The sequence below is a fragment of the Salvelinus sp. IW2-2015 genome, linkage group LG22 (assembly GCF_002910315.2).
Source record: "Salvelinus sp. IW2-2015 linkage group LG22, ASM291031v2, whole genome shotgun sequence".
In the NCBI taxonomy this organism is placed as follows: domain Eukaryota; kingdom Metazoa; phylum Chordata; class Actinopteri; order Salmoniformes; family Salmonidae; genus Salvelinus; species Salvelinus sp. IW2-2015.
In genome coordinates, this window is record NC_036862.1 from 12480436 (window position 1) to 12501796 (window position 21361).

The 21361-nt window shown below is 41.5% G+C and overlaps 1 protein-coding gene across 4 annotated transcripts in view; it reads right to left on the reverse strand.

Annotated features, from left to right (window-relative positions):
- The window catches only part of LOC111949914 (serine/threonine-protein kinase SIK3 homolog), a 55834-nt gene that overhangs the window by 9627 nt on the left and 24846 nt on the right, over positions 1–21361 (reverse strand). The window contains exons 10-16 of one of the 4 annotated variants that reach the window (XM_023967255.2): positions 19325–19402; positions 18564–18673; positions 18292–18448; positions 18059–18208; positions 9420–9493; positions 8796–8930; positions 7579–7720 (exon numbers count right to left, since the gene is read on the reverse strand). In XM_023967255.2, coding sequence (XP_023823023.1) covers positions 7579–7720; positions 8796–8930; positions 9420–9493; positions 18059–18208; positions 18292–18448; positions 18564–18673; positions 19325–19402 — 846 coding nt within the window. Of the gene's footprint in view, positions 1–7576; positions 7721–8795; positions 8931–9419; positions 9494–18058; positions 18209–18291; positions 18449–18563; positions 18674–19324; positions 19403–21361 lie in introns of all 4 variants that reach the window. The other 3 variants (XM_070434031.1, XM_023967257.2, XM_070434032.1) reach the window with 3 other exon arrangements.

Genomic DNA, 21361 nt, shown 5'->3' on the forward strand with positions numbered 1-21361 from the left:
CTTAAATATATTTGGATTTTTTAACACTTTTTGGTTACTACATGATTCAATATGTGTTATTTAATAGTTGTGATGTCTTCACTATTATTCCACAATGTAGAAAATAGTAAAAATAAAGAAAAACCCTTGAATGACTAGGTGTGTCTAAACTTTTGACTGGTACTGTATGACATAGTGACTATGTTCAGTCCTCATGTTTACATTGGAAATGCTGTGTATTGTTAAAGTACCACAAAATGTATCATAGATTTTATTATTTTATTTTTTGTGATTTGGTCTAATCCCCTTTACCAGTGTGTGCATTGCTACACTATGTGTTTATCTCTGTTTCTCTGTTGGTTTCCTATAGCAGAATGTGCTATGCAACAGGCTTTCCCTAAACCTCCAAGCTATATTAAGGCTACAAGATGCAACAAATCCGCTGATATGAAAACCAATGCAGAGGATCAGAGTTCACCATTAGACACAGAAACAGCATTGGAATAGCACCACAAACTTGTGTCTGACTTCATAAACTCCAATTTGTAAGTCGCTCTGGATAAGAGCGTCTGCTAAATGACTTAAATGTAAATGTAAAAAAAGTAAGTGGATGAGATCAATGGAAACTTGTTCACACTTCTACAGCATGGACATTTCTGTAGGCTGCTGCCTGCACGCTTAGGTGCAGAAGGAAGATAAAATGAAACAGAAGCGTACGGGGCAAGGCAGGACAATGCTTAGGAACTGCAGTGCTTACCCAAATAAGTATTGTAGACCGCAGATCAATGCAAAAAAATACACGTTTGTCTTTACATATTTCAATATAGTTCAGCCAGCCCCGGAGTTGTGCAGGTGAGAAAATGTAGGAGAAAAAAAATTGACAAAAAAGATGGAAAAATGAAGCCGGAAAAGTGCATCGATGACTTGTTCTTTACATGGAAAAATACTGAATGAAAAGCAGAAGAAAAAAAAATGTCTGGTTTCTGGGAAAACTAAAATGGTATGGTTCCTGGACAAAAAGATGGATGGGAGAGAGGGATCTTTAAGTATACAGACTAAACAAGAACCAACTTGCGTTTTAGTGTCTGCACCCTCTCTCTACACTGGTTATACCCCGTACCTACCTGTTCCATTGTAAGGCAAGACCAGCAGGATCAGGTGGGAAGGGTAAATAAGGACCAGCACGGATGTGACAGAATGAGAATTAAGAGGCATTTAAATCGATGGGATCTCAATTAAGAGCCAGTCCATGTGTTTCACACCACCTAAAACTTCCAGGGGWACAAGTAGAGCACTTGGAAAGCTATCTAGCTGCGTGCGTATGCAAGTGGTTGTATTGTGACAAAGGCATTCATTGAATCACGGTAAGACCCGCTCTTTTCCCTGAATGCATTAATAAAAGACTTTCCAGTGAGGCCAGACTGTTTGGTATGACGATAGAGGACGTCAGGGGCCAGGCATTAAACACCAGTACAATACCAGGTGGAGATGTTCACACTGACTCTACACTGAATCTATGTAGTCTAAAGAGGCTCAGTATCTAAATCTAACCCAGCACGTCTGTCCCTTCACTGTGTAGGAAAACAAACTAAGAGGAAGTACATGGAAAGTGAGTGGATGGCGTCAAGGGGGGCTTGTGTGGCATTCACACTTGCGCCCCAGGGGTTGTGGGCAGTACMGGCACCGATGTAGGATGCATGCATGCTTAGGAGCAGCAGGTAGATACATTGGAGCAGGACGGGGTAAGGCAGGACTACGGTTAGGAGCTGCAGGTAGAGGTAAATCAGGACTAGTCTCTCGTGAAAGAAAAACACATTAAATGGGGGTGTATAGAACCAGGTGGGGGTTTATAGTACTAGGTTTGGGCGTATAAACCAGGTGGGGGTAGGGTTGTGGKGCTCATGACATTTTGTCAGCCAGTGATTGTCATGTAAGTAAACTGTCGGTCTCAGGGAATTGACCGTAATTAACAAACATGTTTAGCATSTCCTGGCTTCCACGCATAGCCTATAKGCCACTGATGCAGACCTTTGGAACATCTACAAGTCTAATAAATCCATTTAATATAGCCTACACCATCACAATAAATCCACTTTAGGTGTGATACAAACATTAGGCTATATGTTCTGATTTTTAACACATTCTAGGGCTGCATAATGCGACACATTTTGTTTTAAGTCACATGAAACGCAGTTTCTTGTGCAGGCTGCACACACTTCATCAGTCGCTCATTCACAATTTGACAAGCACTTGACAATATTCTCACCCATCAGACTACTCAATGTAATCTGGTCTTTACATATAGCCTACTAATATATTGGATTTCAGTTTGCCATATATTTTTATACTGTGCTGTTTCACAAAAGTCCTGAACATTTCTATTCTCATAGTTTGACCAACTGTAAATTAAAGATACATTTTTTGCCAAAAGTATTATTATATAATTGATCGATTGACTATGACTTTTCAAATCACCCAGTAGTGCTATCTGCACAGCTAGCTCCAGGTAAATGTGCAATTCTTCAGCCATTCCTGGACCTGCGACCAAAAACAAGCTACATATGGACAGTACCAAAACAAATGATCCTGTCTCTTCACTGCAAAATCTGCAGAGCTGGGATGGTTGTATCCCCCAAACACACTATCGTTCAAAAGTTTGGGGCCACTTAGAAATGTCCTTGTTTTTGAAAGAAACCASATTTTCTTGTCCATTAAAATAACATAACATTGATCTGAAATACAGTGTAGACATTGTTAAATGTTGAAAATGACTATTGTAGCTGGAAACGGCAGATTCTTAAAGGAATATCTACATAGGCGTACAGAGGCCCATTATCAGCAACCATCACTCCTATGTTCCAATGGCACGTCGTGTTAGCTAATCCAAGTTTATCATTTGTGTTAGTTAATCCAAGTTTATCATTTTAAAAGGCTAATTGATCATTAGAAAACTATTTTGCAAGTATGTTAGCACAGCTGAAAACTGTTGTCTGTTTAAAGAAGCAATAGAACTGTCCTTCTTTAGACTGGTTGAGTATCTGGTGCATAAGCATTTGTGGGTTTGATTACAGGCTCAAAATGTCTAGAAACAAATATTTTCTTCGGAAACTCGTCAGTCTATTCTTGTTCTGAGAAATGAAGGCTACTCTATGCGATAAATTGACAAGAAACTGAAGATCTCGTACAACGGTGTGTACTACTCCCTTCACAGAACAGCACAAACTGGCCCTAACCAGAATAGCCCCAGTGCACAACTGAGCAAGAGGGCAAGTACATTAGTGTGTCTAGTTTGAGAAACAGACGCCTCACAAGTCCTCAACTGGCAGCTTCATTAAATAGTACCCGCAAAACACCAGTCCCAACGTCAACAGTGAAGATACGACTCCGGGATGCTGGCCTTCTAGGCAGAGTTGCAAAGAAAAAGCCATATCTCAGACAGGCCAATCAAAATAAAATATTAAGATGGGCAAAAGAACACAGACACTGGACAGAGGAACTCTGCATAGAAGGCCAGCATCCCAGAGTCGCCTCTTCACAGTTGACATTGAGACTGGTGTTTTGCCACTCAAGTCTCAAATGTCCTTGAGTGGCCCAGCCAGAGCSKYYKRTMYAKKWMYWRRWAAKWRRTTMGYYYAAKCRMYAAAWWYSRMMMSKYSCKAWRKAAKCRMYKKYYYSRTMYYYYGYWRRMSKYYYYAAAGGGAGAAACACCCCAAATACAAGTGTGCCAAGCTTGTAGCGTCARACKCAAGAAGACTTGAGGCTGTAATCMCTGCCAAAGMTGCTTCAACAAAGTACTGAGTAAAGTGRCTGAATACTTATGTAAATATGATATTTCAGTTTTCAATAAAATTACAAAAATATTAAAACCCTGTTTTTGATTTGTCATTATGGGGTATTGTGTGTAGGTTGATAAAGTAAAAAAACTAACGTAAGAAAATGTGGAAAAAATAAAGGGGTCTGAATACTTTCCAAATGCACTGTAAATTCCAATCGTACTTCATCAAAAGCCTTTTCAAAGGCAGCTATAAATACCAGGCCTGGTTTCCCAGATTRTTRATAGTGTTTTATTGTTTSTAGTAATTATATCTCCAATGTCCATGTAAAGTCCATGTAAATCACCTGTCTGATTAGGATTAATAATGTCCGACAATACKTTTTTACTTCTATGCACAATGCTAGAATTTTTGCATCACAACACGGAAGTGTAAGGAAACTCACATTTTTTAAACGGACTGGATCTTTATACTTACCACTTGGATTCTGTTTCAGTAATAAGGAAAATCAGACTTTCTTGTTGAGTATCTGATAATCTACTATTTTTATAGGAGTGGTTAAAAAACATGCTAATAATGGTCCTCTGAGTATATCAAAAAAGGTTTGGTARKCCTCCACTGGTGTGCCATTCTGCCCTGGAGTTTTCCCAGACTTAAAGGCTTTAATTGCATCAAYAYGTTCCTCCTCTGTAATTTGGCCTTCACATGAGCCTTTCGGTACAGCTGTTAATTTTACATTATTAATAGAAAACAAATACATACAATTAACTTAGGTTAGTGGAGARGGAGGAGACAAACGAAAACATACTTTAAAAGGACTTTGCTTCCTCTCAAAATATTGTTAGGTGAAGTTTCAGTAAATWATTTTTGGTAGCATTTCTATGTTGAAGATTTTTAAAATTATTTGGTGCATTTTTCCAATATTACATCCAGGTCGCTTTATTTTTATAATATATTACACTCGATTTTTCTTGAATAAGTTCTTCCATTTCTTTTTGTTTTTCCTCTCACTTATTCTGTGCCTCTATGTTACAGTTATTATTGCTATCTATCTGTATTGTTAGTCATACTTCCTTTGTTATAATGGGCTCTTTTTACCTAAATTGCTTTGTTTTAGAGATGAGTACTGAATTGCATGGCCTCTAAAGGCACATTTAAAAGTGTCCCATACAATAAGGGGACCTGCTATACCTATGTTATGTCTGAAAAAGTCAGTTCTAAATTATTCTGTCTTAGCTAAAAAAAACAAGTTATCATTCAATAGGCTTTGATTCAATTTCCAATACTCTCGCCCATGTGGGAATTCTGTACGAGTAATGTATATGAAAATGATTTGATGGTCCGACTGCATTCTGTCCCCTCTCAACACTTTTTAAAAACTTTGGGTGCCAGCYAGAATGACATAAGAAAGTAGTCAAGATGACTAGCTTGATTGAGCCTCCGCCATGTATATCTCACTAGGTCAGGATATTTAAGCCTCCATATTTCCACTAGTTCCAATATATCAATGACATTGGTGATTTCCTTAAGTGCATGAGGGTGATAGTTTGTAGTGCGATTTCTTTAAGATCCAGTTTATAATTTACCACCATTGTATTGCTTGTAGGTTTGATAAATTATTATATATATTTTCAAAGAAGCATGGATCACCATTATTTAGACCGTATATATTAATGAGCCAAATCTGTTTATGGTCCAATAACATATTTAAAATCACCCATCTACCTTACATTTACATTACATTTAAGTCATTTAGCAGACGCTCTTATCCAGAGCGACTTACAAATTGGTGCATTCACCTTATGACATCCTTGAGGATCTGTTTGTACAATTTGCAGATTCATATCAAAATGAATGTTTATTAAGATCATCAACCCTTTTGAGTTTCTTTGCCCATGGAAGAAATATATCCCCCTGTCCAAATTGTTGAATGAGTTTCCTGTTAATAGATATTATATTCKTTTTCTTTTATCCAGGTAAATACTGATAGTCTTTTCTTATTATCTGCTAAGACATTACAATTATAATTGGCTATACTTATTTCACAATTTACCATAATGAGATAAATTGAATTTGCAACTTGTATCATAATATATGTTTGTAAACTTACCATTAAAAAGTACCATAGTGATTGAGTGTCCATATAGCTGTACCATGATATTTGCATTGCTATTAAGTTYACCTCCYATTGTTCTCCACTTTTCCACCCTTTCCTCCACAAACACCACAAGCTCAGATGTTGTTCCAGTCGCTCCATCCTCCAGCCCAACTCAAGAAAGGACTTGACGTGCAAATGCAAATACAGTTGCAGCTGTTTGAGAAGGCATGCAAAAATGGGGACATTTGATGAACCAATGTCAAGTCCTAGCTGATGGAGAAATTCTTTGTATATTATGCTCACCCATCAGAGAGCAGGGGCGGTGCTGCTTTAGTGGGTCTCCGACCGCATTCTCTTTTGGATGCGTATAGGCTAGTTACAGTAGGCCCAAGCAACAGATAAGGACTTCTCCTTAGTGTATGGGTCGCACAGGTGGGTGTCTAGAATATAGGGTTGGGGACCGTCTCATCAAATTTATAATTTGTTTTACAATGTTTATCCTATATCTGCACAAGATTGAAAGCTCTCTCTCACAACCCCTGCTCGCAGACACACATGGGCTCTGGGATTTGCAACCATTTCCTTTTTTCACTCACTTAACACACTTTTCCCAAACACAAAAACACACACCCCCCCTTCCATCACAATACACCCACATACTGTGCCTTCTATGTCCTCTGTTTGAGTACTTTTGTGTTCCAGTTCCTTCTATTTGGAGATGTATTATTTAGCTAATTATCCTTTTGTCTAATGCTGTCTTATCTATTTATAAAATACTATAAATAGAAAGTCGAATACTAATTATTTACAACATTCCCTACCATCTTGAATGGTATAGTGTAGTTGTGGTTTATTTCTTTATCAATTGTTGTATTTTATTGTTTTCCYATATATTTTATATATTTTGTGATTACAATCCCTACCATGGATAGTATTGGGTGTTCCATTATTCGACTCCTCTATGGGAACTTTGTAATATTTAGAATTACCGTCTTCGTGTCTTGGAACATTTGGTAATCAATACAGTTTATCGACTACAAGAGCTACACGTTTCCCTTTTAATCTATTCTCCTTGAAGTGTGGGTATAGAACTTTGCGCCACGCTGCAATTTTCTRTGGGAACTGATCATTCATGCCTATTTTCGTGCCAGCGAGTCTGTAGAATTATTTTTGACTTAGAATAGCCCACAAAAAGAAAACTTGTCATCCGTAGCCTGCACTCGAATAGCGAATGGAGGTTACATGCAGTTAAATTTTTAATATGCTAGCATAGGCAGTGCTTCCATAAAGCTAGTAAATTTAATTAAATTGCCACAATTATATTGCCAAATTAGCCTATTCCTGTCTATACAGAAAGAAATAACATCATTCTAAATAGGCTACTAAACAGTGATTTGGCCACAGAGGAATTGTTGCTTCTTTAAAAAAAAGTTGTGGATTGTTTAAAATCGTTTTGCCTACAGTCAGAAGGAAAGGCAGCGCGTGCAATTTGGGCAGATTATTGTTGAGTTGMGAAAAGTAGAGAAGCCAAGCCAGGCATATCGCAATATTTCAGAATACAGTTGCATAGCCTATAGAAATGTTGTGCAACAAGCCTAGTTACCTTGACTAAACGGTCATGTGGAATTTGACTGCGGTAATACATACGGTCACCCTAGGTAACAGCCCTAGGTGTAGGTTTACAACACCAGGTGGGGGTGTACAGAGCCAGCTGGGGATGTACAGTACCTGTTTGAGCTGCCTGATGAGGCTGCTGTTCTCKAGGTGGGCCTTAAAGGCCTGGATGGTGGTGGCCCCATCGGAGAAGCGCCTCACGGGGGAGAAACGCTCCATGGGCAAGTGCAGGGTGTTACAGTCCTTGTAGCTGGACCTGGGGAGGTGCACAGAGCCGCACACATACAGACACACAGATCCAGACGCATAGACAGGAGCCACATATAGATAGAAATGAATACACAGGTGAAGTCGCAGAAATGGATACAGAGGTGAAGTCGCACACAGACACACAGTCATACACAGATGGAAAAATTAAAAAAACATTTACATAAGCTACTCTGGTCTCTCTGCATCAGAATGTCACTGTAAACACAGAGCTGATCCTAGAGCTGTGAACACAGGATCCACAGCAGGAATGCACCACTGTGTCATCATACCCAATCCAAACGTAGACCTGATCGACAGGATCATTTGGAGAAACCCATATCTGGCTGTAACATCTAAGCGTCCTTCAGCTGCAGTCAAAAAACCAAAACATCTTGTTTTTTTCTATATCGAGAATAGCTAGCTAGCTCCTGATACTGTTCAATCAGTATCAGAAGACCAGCTGCCGGCCGTATGTATCAAGCGTCCCAGAGTAAGAGTGCTGATTTAAGATCAGTTTTGCCGTTTAGATCACAATGAATGAGATGGGGAGCTGATCCTCGATCAGCACTCCTACTCTGAGACACTTGATACAGACAGACTTCATCCAATGAGACGGCAGCTTCTCCACAACACAGACTGTCCAATGGCTGACCTGCAGCTCAGGAGATCTCAGAGCCCGGTGCAAGGCTCTGATAACTGTTCTGTTACCTAGCCTACCCCTGGATCACTAGAAGTCCTGATGTCGTATGCTCCAAGCTGGTGACTGTGATAGTGTAACCTGCACGGTGCACTGGTGTCCCTGCTCCTGTGTGCTGGCTGGGGACCATGCACACCCCCCCAGTGTGGACTTTCAGCTCATTATAAAGTGAGAATATTTGTCTCAGTGAATGTCTCTAAAAATTCCCGTGCCCCTATCCCTGCCTCGCTGAATGCTGGGGCCCATGCATAGTGAAGGGGGTGCATGTGTGTCTGTGCATCTTAGTGCTTGTGTCCCTATCTCTATTACTGTCCCTGTGTGTTGGGGCCCAAGCATGCCCCCCCTGGCCTGGGGTGTCTGTCAGCCTCAGTGTGGGGCCCCTCACCGGCAGTGCTGCTCCGGGGCCCACCCCCTCTGCCGGGAGCCCTGGGGCCTCTGCGAGTCTGCCAGTGGCTCAGCGCCGTGCGCTGTGCTCATGAGCGCGTGCGTCGTGTGCCGCTTGGAGCGGTTCGCCAAGTACCTGGGCCGCGGGGAGGGAGACAGGAAGCAGCACTGGTCAGCTCTCTGTCCTCATTGGCCCTTGCGTGGGGAAGGGGCAAAACCACCCTCCCCTTCCTTCAGGCAGGACGAATCACATATCAGATAATTCCCACAACCCCCCGTTCCAATTTGAGGATTGGATTGTTTGAGCAAGCTTAGTGTAAGCGAAGCCGTGGCGAGATAATTTGGCGGCATAATTTGAAATGAGAGAGATAGACATATTTTAAGAGGATATTTAGAGAGGTAGATTTGGTAGAAGTTGGAGAAGAGTTGATTGATTGCCTAATGAAAGCCAGTTGCGTGATGGAGAGGGGGGAAAGAAGACACCGGAACAAGTGGCCCGGTCCCCCGGTGGCAGAAAGCAGTGCTGCAGCCTACTTGCACCTCGACTCCCAGTAACCCAGGAACACTAGCGCTTCTACAGTCACTCCTCAAAGCCCCCCGGTCCCTGTGCCCCTCCCAGGCTTACCTCTGCACCGCCTCCTGGTCGGGTTCCCCATCAGAACCCTCCTCATCCACCGGAGCCACAGCCGGGATGGGGTGCTGCGAGAGGGAGGGACAGAGTGAACGGGAGGAGATGGAGAGAACATGATGAGGAAAAACAATGTTGGACAGTGAAACTCTGWAAACAGGTGGGAGATGTATAAAACCACTCAACTCAGTAGACAGAGTAGGTACATTGGCACTGACAGAGAACATAGCATAGTAGACTGGACAAAAACAAAAACTATGCTCTTAACAGACCTGCGTTCAAATACTATTTAGGGTATTTCAATTACCTTCAAAGACATTTGGAAGAACATATTTTGATGTTTTTTCAAATAAAAAATAAGTAGTTGAATATTGGAATGTATTTGGAAATACACTGGGAAAGTACTAGCATGTATTTAAAAATACTCAAACACACAGTGTAAAAACAAATAAATACTCCCATGCATTTGAACCAAGTATTTGAAATAATGGATTTGTAAATAYCTATTTAATAGGAAATTTGAAAATACATAAAAACTTCCAATGTACAGCACCAGTCAAACATTTGGACACACCTAGTCATTCAAGAGTTTTTCTTTATTTTTACTATTTTCTACATTGTAGGATAATAGTGAAGACATCAAAACTATGAAATAACACATACAGAATCATGTAGTAAGCAAAAAAGTGTTAAACAAATCAAAATATATTTTATATTCTTCAAATTAGCCACCCTTTGCATTGATGACAGCTTTGCACACTCATGGCATTCTCTCAACCAGCTCCACCTGGAATGATTTTCCAACAGTCTTGAAGGAGTTCCCACATATGCTGAACACCTACTGGCTGCTTTTCCTTCACTCTGCGGTCCAACTCATCCCAAACCATCTATATTGGGGTGAGGTCAGGTGATTGTAATTGTCTCTGACCCCCTCCCAGGTAGGGGGAGTGATGAGCTCTACAGCAGAGTCTCACAACTCAATCGCTGGTTGAAAACAGTTTTATGCCCCTCCCAAAAGATTTTTGAGAAAATAAATTGTAGATAATTGGCCCGCTTTCTGGGACTCACCCACAAACAGGACCAAGCCTGGCCTGCTGAGGAGTGACGGACTTCACCCTAGCTGGAGGGGTGCTCTCATCTTATCTACCAACATAGACAGGGCTCTAACTCCACTAGCTCCACAAWYATATAMYGTGCAGACCAGGCAGCAGGCTGTTAGCCAGCCTGCCAGCTTAGTGGAGTCTGCCACTAGCACAGTCAGTGTAGTCAGCTCAGCTATCCCCATTGAGACTGTGTCTGTGCCTCYARCTAGGTTGGGCAAAATTAAACATGGCAGTGTTCGTTTTAGCAATCTCACTGGAATAAAGACCTCCATTCCTGTCATTATTGAAAGAGATTGTGATATCTCACATCTCAAAATAGGGCTACTTAATGTTAGATCCCTCACTTCAAAGTCAGTTATAGTCAATGAACTAATCACTGATCACAATCTTGATGTGATTGGCCTGACTGAAACATGGCTTAAGCRTGATGAATTTACTGTGTTAAATGAGGCCTCWCCWCCTGGTTACACTAGTGACCATATTGCCTGRGCATCCCGCAAAGGCGGAGGTGTTGCTAACATTTACGATAGCAAATTTATATTTAAAAAACGACTGTTTTCGTCTTTTGAGCTTCTAGTCATGAAATCTACGCAGCCTAATCAATCAGTTTATAGCTACTGTTTACAGGCCTCCTGGGCCCGTATACAGCGTTCCTCACTGAGTTCCCTGAATTCCTACCGGATCTTGTAGTCATGGCAGATAATATTCAATTTTGTTGTGACTTTAATATTCACATGGAAAAGTCACAGACCCACTCCAAATGGCTTTCGGAGCCATCATCGACTCAGTGGGTTTTGTCCAACATGTCTCCGGACCTACTCACTGCCATAGTCATACTCTGGACCAAAGTTTTGTGCCGTGGAATAAATGTTGTGGATCTTAATGTTTTTCCTCATAATCCTGGACTACCGGACGACCATTTTATTACGTTTGCAATCGCAACAAATAATCTGCTCAGACCCAACCAAAGATCATCAAAAGCCGTGCTATAAATTCTCGGACACCCAAGATTCCTAGATGCCCTTCAGACTCCCTCCACCAACCCAACGACGTCGAGAGACCAACATTAAGTTAACACCTAACTGAGGAACTCAATTTAAACCTTGCGTAACACCGTAGATGCAGTCGCACTCCTAAAAACAAAAACATTTGTCATAAGAATCTAGCTTCCTGGTATACAGAACAATACCCGAGCCCTGAAGGAAGCTTCCAGAAAATTGGAATGAAATGGCGCTACACCAAACTGGAAGTCTTCCGATTAGCTTGGAAAGACAGTACCGTGCAGAATCGAAGAGCCCTCACTGCTGCTCAATCATCCTATTTTTCCAACTTAATTGAGGAAAATAAGAACAATCCAAAATGTATTTTTGATACTGTCGCAAAGCTAACTAAAAAGCAGCATTCCCCAAGAGAGGATGGCTTTCACTTCAGCAGTGATAAATTCATGAACTTTTTTGATGAAAAGATCATGATCATTTGAAAGCAAATTACGGACTCCTCTTTAAATCTGCGTATTRCTCCAAAGCTCAGTTGTCCTGAGTCTCTCAAGGGAGACACTCAAGTTTTTTAATGCTAAACATCTCTTGACACATTGATGAAAATAATCATGGCCTCTAAKCCTTCAAGCTGCATACTGMACCCTATTCCAACTAAACTACTGAAAGAGCTGCTTCCTGTGCTTGGCCCTCCTATGTTGAACATAATAAACGGCTCCCTATCCACCGGATGTGTACCAAACTCACTAAAAGTGGCAGTAATAAAGCCTCTCTTGAAAAAGCCAAACCTTGACCCAGAAAATATAAAAAACTAAAAATCGAATTGTTTTATTCAAGCAAGCTTACACCCAACAGAAGACCCCACTCTTGCCTCCTCTCTAGTGGGTTAAAATGGCAGACTTGGCACAGAGTAACCGTTGGAGTACTACCCTGTTACTGTCATTTTGAGCTATGGCTAGGTTAAGCAAAGCTACTATTTAATTGAGTTATTTCAAGTTATTTGAGTTATTTCTCCCATTCCTCTCAAAAATGTTAGAAAAGGCTGTTGTGCAGCATTCTCACTGCCTTCCTGAAGACAAACAATGTATACAAAACGGTCCAGTCTGGTTTTAGACCCCATCATAGCACTGAGACCATACTTGTGAAGGTGGTAAATGACCTTTTAATGGCTTCAGGCTCTGCTGAGGCTCTGCATCTGTCCTCGTGCTCCTAGACCTCAGTGCTGCTTTTGATACCATCGATCACCACATTCTTTTGGAGAGATTGGAAACACAAAATTGGTCTGCACGGACAAGTTCTGGCCTGGTTCAGATCTTATCTGTCGGAAAGATATCAGTTTGTCTCTGTGGATGGTTTGTCCTCTGACAAATCAACTTACATTTCGGTGTTCCTCAAGGCTCCGTTTTAGGACCACTATTGTTTTCACTATATATTTTACCTCTTGGGGATGCCAATCGGAAACATAATGGTAACTTTCACTGCTATACGAACTAGAGGTTGACCGATTATGATTTTTCAACGCCGATACCGATTATGGGAGGACCAAAAAAGCTGATACCGATTAATCTGACGATTTTATTTATTTATTTGTAATAATAGACAATTACAACAACAACTGAATGAACACTATTTTAACTTAATATAATACATCAAATAATCAATTTAGCCTCAAATAAAATGAAAACATGTTCAATTTGGTTTAAATAATGCAAAACAAAGAGTGTTGGAGAAGAAAGTAAAAGTGCAATATGTGCCATGTAAGAAAGCTAACGTTTAAGTTCCTGCTCAGAACATGAGAAATATGAAAAGCTGGTGGTTCCTTTTAACATGAGTCTTCAATATTCCCAGGTAAGAGTTTTAGGTTGTAGTTATTATAGAAATATGGACTATTTCTCTCTATACCATTTGTATTTCATATACCTTTGACTATTGGATGTTCTTATAGGCACTTTAGTATTGCCAGTGTAACAGTATAGCTTCCATCCCTCTCCTCGCGCTACCTGGGCTCGAACCAGGAACACATCAACAACAGCCACCCTCGAAGCAGCGTTACCCATGCAGAGCAAGGGACACTACTCCAAGTCTCAGAGCGAGTGATGTTTGAAACCGCTATTAGCGTGCACGCCGCTAACTAGCTTAATGCCATTTTCACATCGGTTACACCAGCCTAATCTCGGGAGTTGATAGGCTTGAAGTCATAAACAGCGCAATGCTTGAAGCATTGCGAAGAGCTGCTGGCAAAACGCACAAAAGTGCTGTTTGAATGAATGCTTACGAGCCTGCTGGTGCCTACCATCGCTCAGTCAGACTGCTCTATCAAATCATAGACTTAATTATAACATAATAACACACAGAAATACGAGCCTTAGGCCATTAATATGGTCGAATCCGGAAACTATCATCTCGAAAACAACACATTTATTCTTTCAGTGAAATACGGAAKCGTTCCGTATTTTATCTAACGGGTGGCATCCATAAGTCTAACTATTTCTGTTACATTGCACAACCTTCAATGTTATGTCATAATTACATAAAATTCTGGCAAATTAGTTCGCAATGAGCCAGGCAGCCCAAACTGTTGCATATACCCTGACTCTGCGTGCAATGAACGCAAGAGAAGTGACAATTTCACCTGGTTAATATTGCCTGCTAACCTGGATTTCTTATAGCTAAATATGCAGGTTTAAAAGTATATACTTCTGTGTATTGATTTTAAGAAAGGCATTGATGTTTATGGTTAGGTACATGTTGGAGCAACGACAGTCCTTTTTCGCGAATGCGCACTGCATCGATTATATGCAACGCAGGACACGCTAGATAAACTAGTAATATCATCAACCATGTGTAGTTATAACTAGTAATTATGATTGATTGATTGTTTTTTATAAGATAAGTTTAATGCTAGCTAGCAACTTACCTTGGCTTCTTACTGCATTCGCGTAAAAGGCGGGCTCCTCGTGAGGCAGGTGGTTAGAGCGTTGGACTAGTTTAACCGTAAGGTTGCAAGATTGAATCCCTGAGCTGACAAGGTAAAAATATGTCGTTCTGCCCCTGAACAAGGCAGTTAACCCACCGTTCCTAGGCCGTCATTGAAAATAAGAATTTGTTCTTAACTGACTTGCCTAGTTAAATAAAGGTGTACAAAAAAAAATAAAAAAATAAAAAGGCGTCCAAAATGACCGATTTCCGATTGTCATGAAAACTTGAAAATCGGCCCTAATTAATCGGCCATTCCAATTAATCGGTCGACCTCTAATACAAACGACACACAGCTGTACATTGATGAAACATGGTGAAGCACCAAAATRTCCCTCCCTGGAAGCTTGTGTTTCAGACATAAGGAAGTGGATGGCGGCAAATGTTCTACTTTTAAACTTGGACAAAACAGAGATGCTAGTTCTAGGTCCCAAGAAACAAAGTGATCTTCTGTTGAATCTGACAATTAATCTTGATGGTTGTACAGTTGTCTCAAATAGAACTGTGAAGGACCTCTTTTTCCATCTACGTAACATTGCAAAAATCATAAACTTTTTCAAAAAATGCAGAAAAACGTATCTGTGCTTTTGTCACTTCTAGGTTAGACTACTGCAATGCTCTACTTTCCGGCTACCCGGATAAAGCACTAAAAAAACTTCAATTAGTGATAAACACGGCTGCTAGAATCTTGACTAGAACCAAAGAATTTGATTATATTACTCCAGTGCTAGCCTTTCTACACTGGCTTCCTGTTAAGGCTAGGGCTGATTTCAAGGTTTTACTGCTAACCTACAAAGCATTACATGGGCTTGCTCCTACCAACCTTTCCGATTTGGTCCTGCCGTACATACCTACGCGTACGCTACGGTCACAAGARGCAGGCCTCCTTACTGTCCCTAGAATTTCTAAGCAAACAGCTGGAGGCAGGGCTCTCTCCTATAGAGCTCCATTTTATGGAATGGTCTGCCTATCCATGTGAGAGACGCAGACTCGGTCTCGACCTCAAAGTCCTTATTGAAGACTCATCTCTTCAGTAGGTCCGATTATTGAGTCTAGTCTGGCCCAGGAGTGTGAAGGTGAACGGAAAGGCACTGGAGCAACGAACCGCCCTTGCTGTCTCTGCCTGGCCGGTTCCCTCTCTCCACTGGGATTCTTTGCCTCAAACCCTATTACAGGGGCTGAGTCACTGGCTTACTGGTGCCCTTCCATGCCGTCCCTAGGAGGGGTGCGTCACTTGAGTGGGTTGAGTCACTGACGTGATCTTCCTGACGTGATCTTCCTGTCCGGGTTGGCGCCCCCCCATCGAGTTCGAGATCTTCGTGGGCTATACTCGGCCTTGTCTCAGGATAGTAAGTTGGTGGTTGAAGATATCCCTCTAGTGGTATGGGGGCTGTGCTTTGGCAAAGTGGGTGGGGTTATATCCTGCCTGTTAGGCCCTGTCCGGGGGATCGGACAGGGCCACAGTGTCTCCCGACCTCTCCTGTCTCAGCCTCCAGTATTTATGCTGCAATAGTTTGTGGGTCAGTCTGTTATATCTGGAGTATTTGTCCTGTCTTATCCGGTGTCCTGTGTGAATTTAAGTATGCTCTCTCTCTCTCTCTCTCTCTCTCTGAGGACCTGAGCCCTACGACCATGCCTCAGGACTACCTGGTCTGATGACTCCTTGCTGTCCCCAGTCCACCTGGTCGTGCTGCTGCTTCAGTTTGAACTGTTCTGCCTGCAGCTATGGAACCCTGACCTGTTCACCAGACGTGCTACCTTGTCCCAGACCTGCTGTTTTCAACTCTCTAGAGACAGCAGGTGCGGTAGAGATATTCTGAATGATCGGCTATGAAAAGCCAACTGACATTTACTCCTGAGGTGCTGACCTGTTGCACCCTCTACAACCACTGTGATTATTATTATTTGACCCTGCTGGTCATCTATGAACATTTGAACATCTTGGCCATGTTCTGTTATAATCTCCACCCGGCACAGCCAGAAGAGGACTGGCCACCCGTCATAGCCTGGTTCCTCTCTAGATTTCTTCCTTGGCCTTGGCCTCTCTAGGGAGTTTTTCCTAGACACCGTACTTCTACACCTGCATTGCTTGCTGTTTGTGGTTTTAGGATGGGTTCTGTACAGCACTTTGTGACATCAGCTGACGTAAGAAGGGCTTTAAAAATACATTTCATTGATTGTGGAGGCCAGGTCATCTGATGCAGCACTCCATCACTCTCCTTCTTGGTCAAATAGCCCTTACACAGCCTGGAGGTGTGTTGGGTCATTGTCCTGTGTGAAAAACAAATGATAGTCCAACTAAGCGCAAACCAGATGGGATGGCGTATCMCTGRAGAATTCTGTGGTAGCTATGCTGGTTAAGTGTGCCTTGAATTCTAAATAAAATCACTGACAGTGTCACCAACAAGTACCCCAACACCATCACACCACCTCCTTGATGCTTCACGGTGGGAACCACACAATGCGGTGATCATCCATTCACCTACTCTCCTTCTCACAAAGGCATTGCAGTTGTAACCAAAAATCTCACATTTGGACTCATCAGACCAAAGCACAGATTTCCACAGGTCTAATGTCCATTGCTCGTGTTTCTTGGCAGAAGCAAGTCTCTTCTTATTGGAGTCCTTTAGTAGTTGTTTCTTCGCAGCAATTCGACKATGAAGGCCTGATTCACACAGTCTCCTTTGAACAGTTGATGTTGAGATGTGTCTGTTACTTGAACTCTGTGAAGCATTTACTTGGGCTGCAATTTCTGAGGCTGGTAACTCTGARGAACTTATCCACTGCAGCAMAGGTAACTCTGGGTCTTACTTTTCTGTGGCGGTCCTGGTGAGAGCCAGTTTCATCACAGCGCTTGATGGTTTTTGCGACTGCACTTGAAGAAACMTTCAAAGTWCTTGAAATGTTCCGCATTGACAGACCTTCATGTCTTAAAGTAATGATGGACTGTCGTTTCTCTTTGCTTATTTGAGCTGTTCTTGCCATAATATGGACTTGGTCTTTTATCAAATAGGTCTCTCTTCTATATACCACCCCTACCTTGTCACAACACAACTGATTGGCTCAAACACATTAAGAAGGAAAGAAAATCCACAAATTAATTAACACAGTTAATTGAAATGCATTCCAGGTGACTACCTCTAGGATTGAGGTAGATTGAGGCTGGATGAGAGAATGCCAAGAGTGTGCAAAGCTGTCATCAAGGCAAAGGGTAGTTACTTTGAAGAATCTAAAATATAACATATATTTTGAATTGTTTAACACTTTTTTGGTTACTACATGATTCCATATGTGTTATTTCATCGTTTTGATGTCTTCACTATTATTCTACAATACAGAAAATAGCAAAAATAAATAAAAACCCTGGAATGAGTAGGTGTGTCCAAACTTATGACTGGTACTGTAAATAGTTGATTCCGGCTATATTATTTATTTATATTTACATTATACATGGAAAATAAGTATTAAATAACAAATAATCAAATACACATATATTTGAATCCAGTTCTGGCTCTTAAACACAAACACACATTGGGGGGTGGGGGGAGGGGAAGGGACTCACAGGGTTGGCGACCAGAGGGGACTGTCCACGTGGCCTCTTCAGTAGCTGGGCGTGCAGCTGGATGTTGGCCCCGCCGTCCGAYGCCCTACGGCCCAGGGGTCCCATYCCATTCAGCAGCTGCAGGGTGGGGGGCTGCAGCAGGGACTGCTCCTGGAGGGACAGAGAGAGGGAGAGGTGTCAGGACTATAACTATACTCTGTCATACCAAACACACATCCCTTCKGATCCCTCACCTTGTATTCCAGCTGCTGTGTGGGCTGCAGGTGTGGGTTCTGGGTGGGCATCAGTGTGTGCATGTGGCCCATGGTGGGGGGCATGGGGAAGGGGGGCTGTGGMGCCACACGGGGGAACCCAGGGGGCAGCTTCTGCAGATCCTCCTGCATCTCRGTCCTGATAGAGAAGAACACAGTCAGTAAGGAGATGCAAGCAAGCAAGCAAGCACACACACAGACGGCAAGACAGAGACGAAAGACAAACGGACGGACAGACAAGGTGTATACAGTACCTGGGGTCTGGGACGCCCACAGTGTGACGCCTCATGGACAGGTATCGAGCCATTGCCTCTGGAGACGGCTCCTCTGCGTCATCACTGTCCAGGGCCATGTTTCCGTCCGGCTACACAGCAAACGACAAACAATATCTGTATGTGTAAAAATGCATTTGTTTCTACATTTGTGTATGTGGTATGTGTATGCCTGTGTATCTGAGTAATTCAGAGTTGGATATATATGAATCACAGGGATATATTAGTGTAGGATCTTACAAAACAATTGCTGTGCAGCCTAGATACAATGTTCCCAAATTCCTACTTAAAAAGTCCCAGTGCAGTTTTATATATTTCCACACTATGAGATTGGAATAATACTGTGAAATTGTGAAAATTATGATAATGCCCTTRAAGTGTAAGTGAAATTTCATTGTTTTGGTGGGATAGAGTCCTGGCCTGCCTGGTAAATTGGTTAAAAGACCAATCAGAAAAAGAGCTCCAAACCTCTCTGCCAATAGCTAGTTTTCCAATCCCCAATCAGACCACAGTCCAAGCAAAATTCTTGCTTGAGAAATTGCTCTTTGCTAAAAAAGCTATTTTCTCTTTGCTAAAAAAGCTATGATCGCTTTAAGCTATTTTAATTGAAAACAATCACAGTGAGGTACTTAATTGTTACCCAGAATGGCTTAAAGCAATCATAGCAAACAGGCCACCATGTCAGTGTCACTAGAGCAGCTGCATTGCAGGATTGTGTAATGGATGTGGTTAGACTCACTAACCTCAACGATCTGGTTCTCTGGGTTGATCAGCTGGACGTGAGGGACATTCATGCTAACAGGATTACCCTGCTGATCCGTCTGCAGGAAAAAGACATGCATGCACGCACGCACACACACACACAAAAAGACACACACAGGTGAGGTCACTCAAGGATTGCACTGATTGGCTCGCAATCTGCTCTGGCCTGCTGCTAAGTGGATATGGGTCACTCAGTTCACCTCAACAAAACAGATGGAAATGATTGTCACTCACAGGCATCCTTCCTTCAAAACTTGCCTTTTTACTATAATATATAACATGCCAATTAGCAGACGCTTTTATCCAAAGCCACACACAGGGCCTTCAGAATGTATTTGCACCCCTTGACTTTTTCCAAATTTTGTTGTGTTACAGTCTGAATTAAAKATGTATTACATTGAMATTTCTTGCCACTGGCCGACCCTATAATGTCAAAGTGACATTTGACATTTGTACAAATTAATAAAAAATGAAAAGACAAAATGCATTGAGTCAATAAGTATTCAACCCCTTTGTTATGACAAGCCTAAATAAGTTCAGGAGTAAAAATGTGCTTAACAAGTCACATAATAAGTTGCAAGGACTCACTCTGTGTGCAATGATAGTGTTAAACATTATCTTTGAATGAATACCTCATCTCTGTACCCCACATATATAATTATCTGTAAGGTCCCTCAGTCCAGCAGTGAATTTCAAACACAAATTCAACCACAAAGACCACGGTGGTTTTCCAATGATACGCAAAGGGCACTTATTGGCAGACATGGGATATCCCTGTGAGCATGGTGAAGCTATTAATTACACTTTAAAATGGTGTATCAATACACCCAGTCACTAAAGATACAGACATCCTTCCCAACTCAGTTGTTGGAGAGGTAGGAAACCGCTCAGGGATTTTACCATGAGGCSAATGAAGACTTTAAAACAGTAACTGAGTTTAATGGCTGTGATAGGAGAAAACTGAATATGGATCAACAACATTGTAGTTATTCCACAATACTAACCTAATTGACAAGAGTGAAAAGAAGGAAGCCTGTACAGAATACAAATATTCCAAAACATGTATCCTGTTTGCAACAAGGCACTAAAGTAATACTGCAAAAAATGTGGCAAAGCAATTKACTTTTTGTCCTGAATACAAAGTGTTGTATTAGATTTGTCCCAAACATATTAGTGAGTACCACTCCACATATTTTCAGGCATAGTGGTGGCCGCTTCATATTGTGGATTTGCTTGTAATCGATAAGGACTGGGGAGTTTTTCAGGATAAAAAAGAAACCGAATGAAACTAAGCACAGGCAAAATCCTAGAGGACAAACTGGTTCAGTCTGCTTTCCACCAGACACTGAGAGATMAATTCCCCTTTCAGCAGSACAATAACCTAAAACACAAYGCCAAATKTARACTGGAGTTTTTTACCAAGAAGACAGTGAATGTGGCCGAGTTATGGCAAATGGTTATGGCAAGACCTGAAAATGGTTGTCTAGTAATGATCAACAACCAATTTGACAGAGCTTGAAGAATTAAAAAAATATATATAATAAAAAAATATATATAATATTCAGCAATATTCACTATTCAGGTGTGGAAAGCTTTTAGTGACTTTCCCAGAAAGACTCACAGCTGTCATCGCTGCTTAAGGTGATTCTAACTCAGGGTTTTGAATACATATCTAATCAAGATATARTAGCATTTTATTATTMATGTTTTTCTTATTTATTTTTTACACATTGTATAATTTCCTTCCACTTTGACCGAGTATTTTGTGTAAATTGTTGACAAAAAATTATGTCAATTAAATCAATTTTAATCCCACTTTGTAACACAGTAAAATGTGGAAAAAGTCAAGGGGTGTGAATACTTGCATGCTTTCATACATTTTATATAGGGGTGGACCCAGGAATTGAATCRACTATCCTGGTGTTTCAAGTGTCATGCTCTACCCTACCAACTGAGCTACAGAGGACCACTAAAGTACTAAAGTTAGTCCCTCCAGGATTCCATTTTTATATAATTTT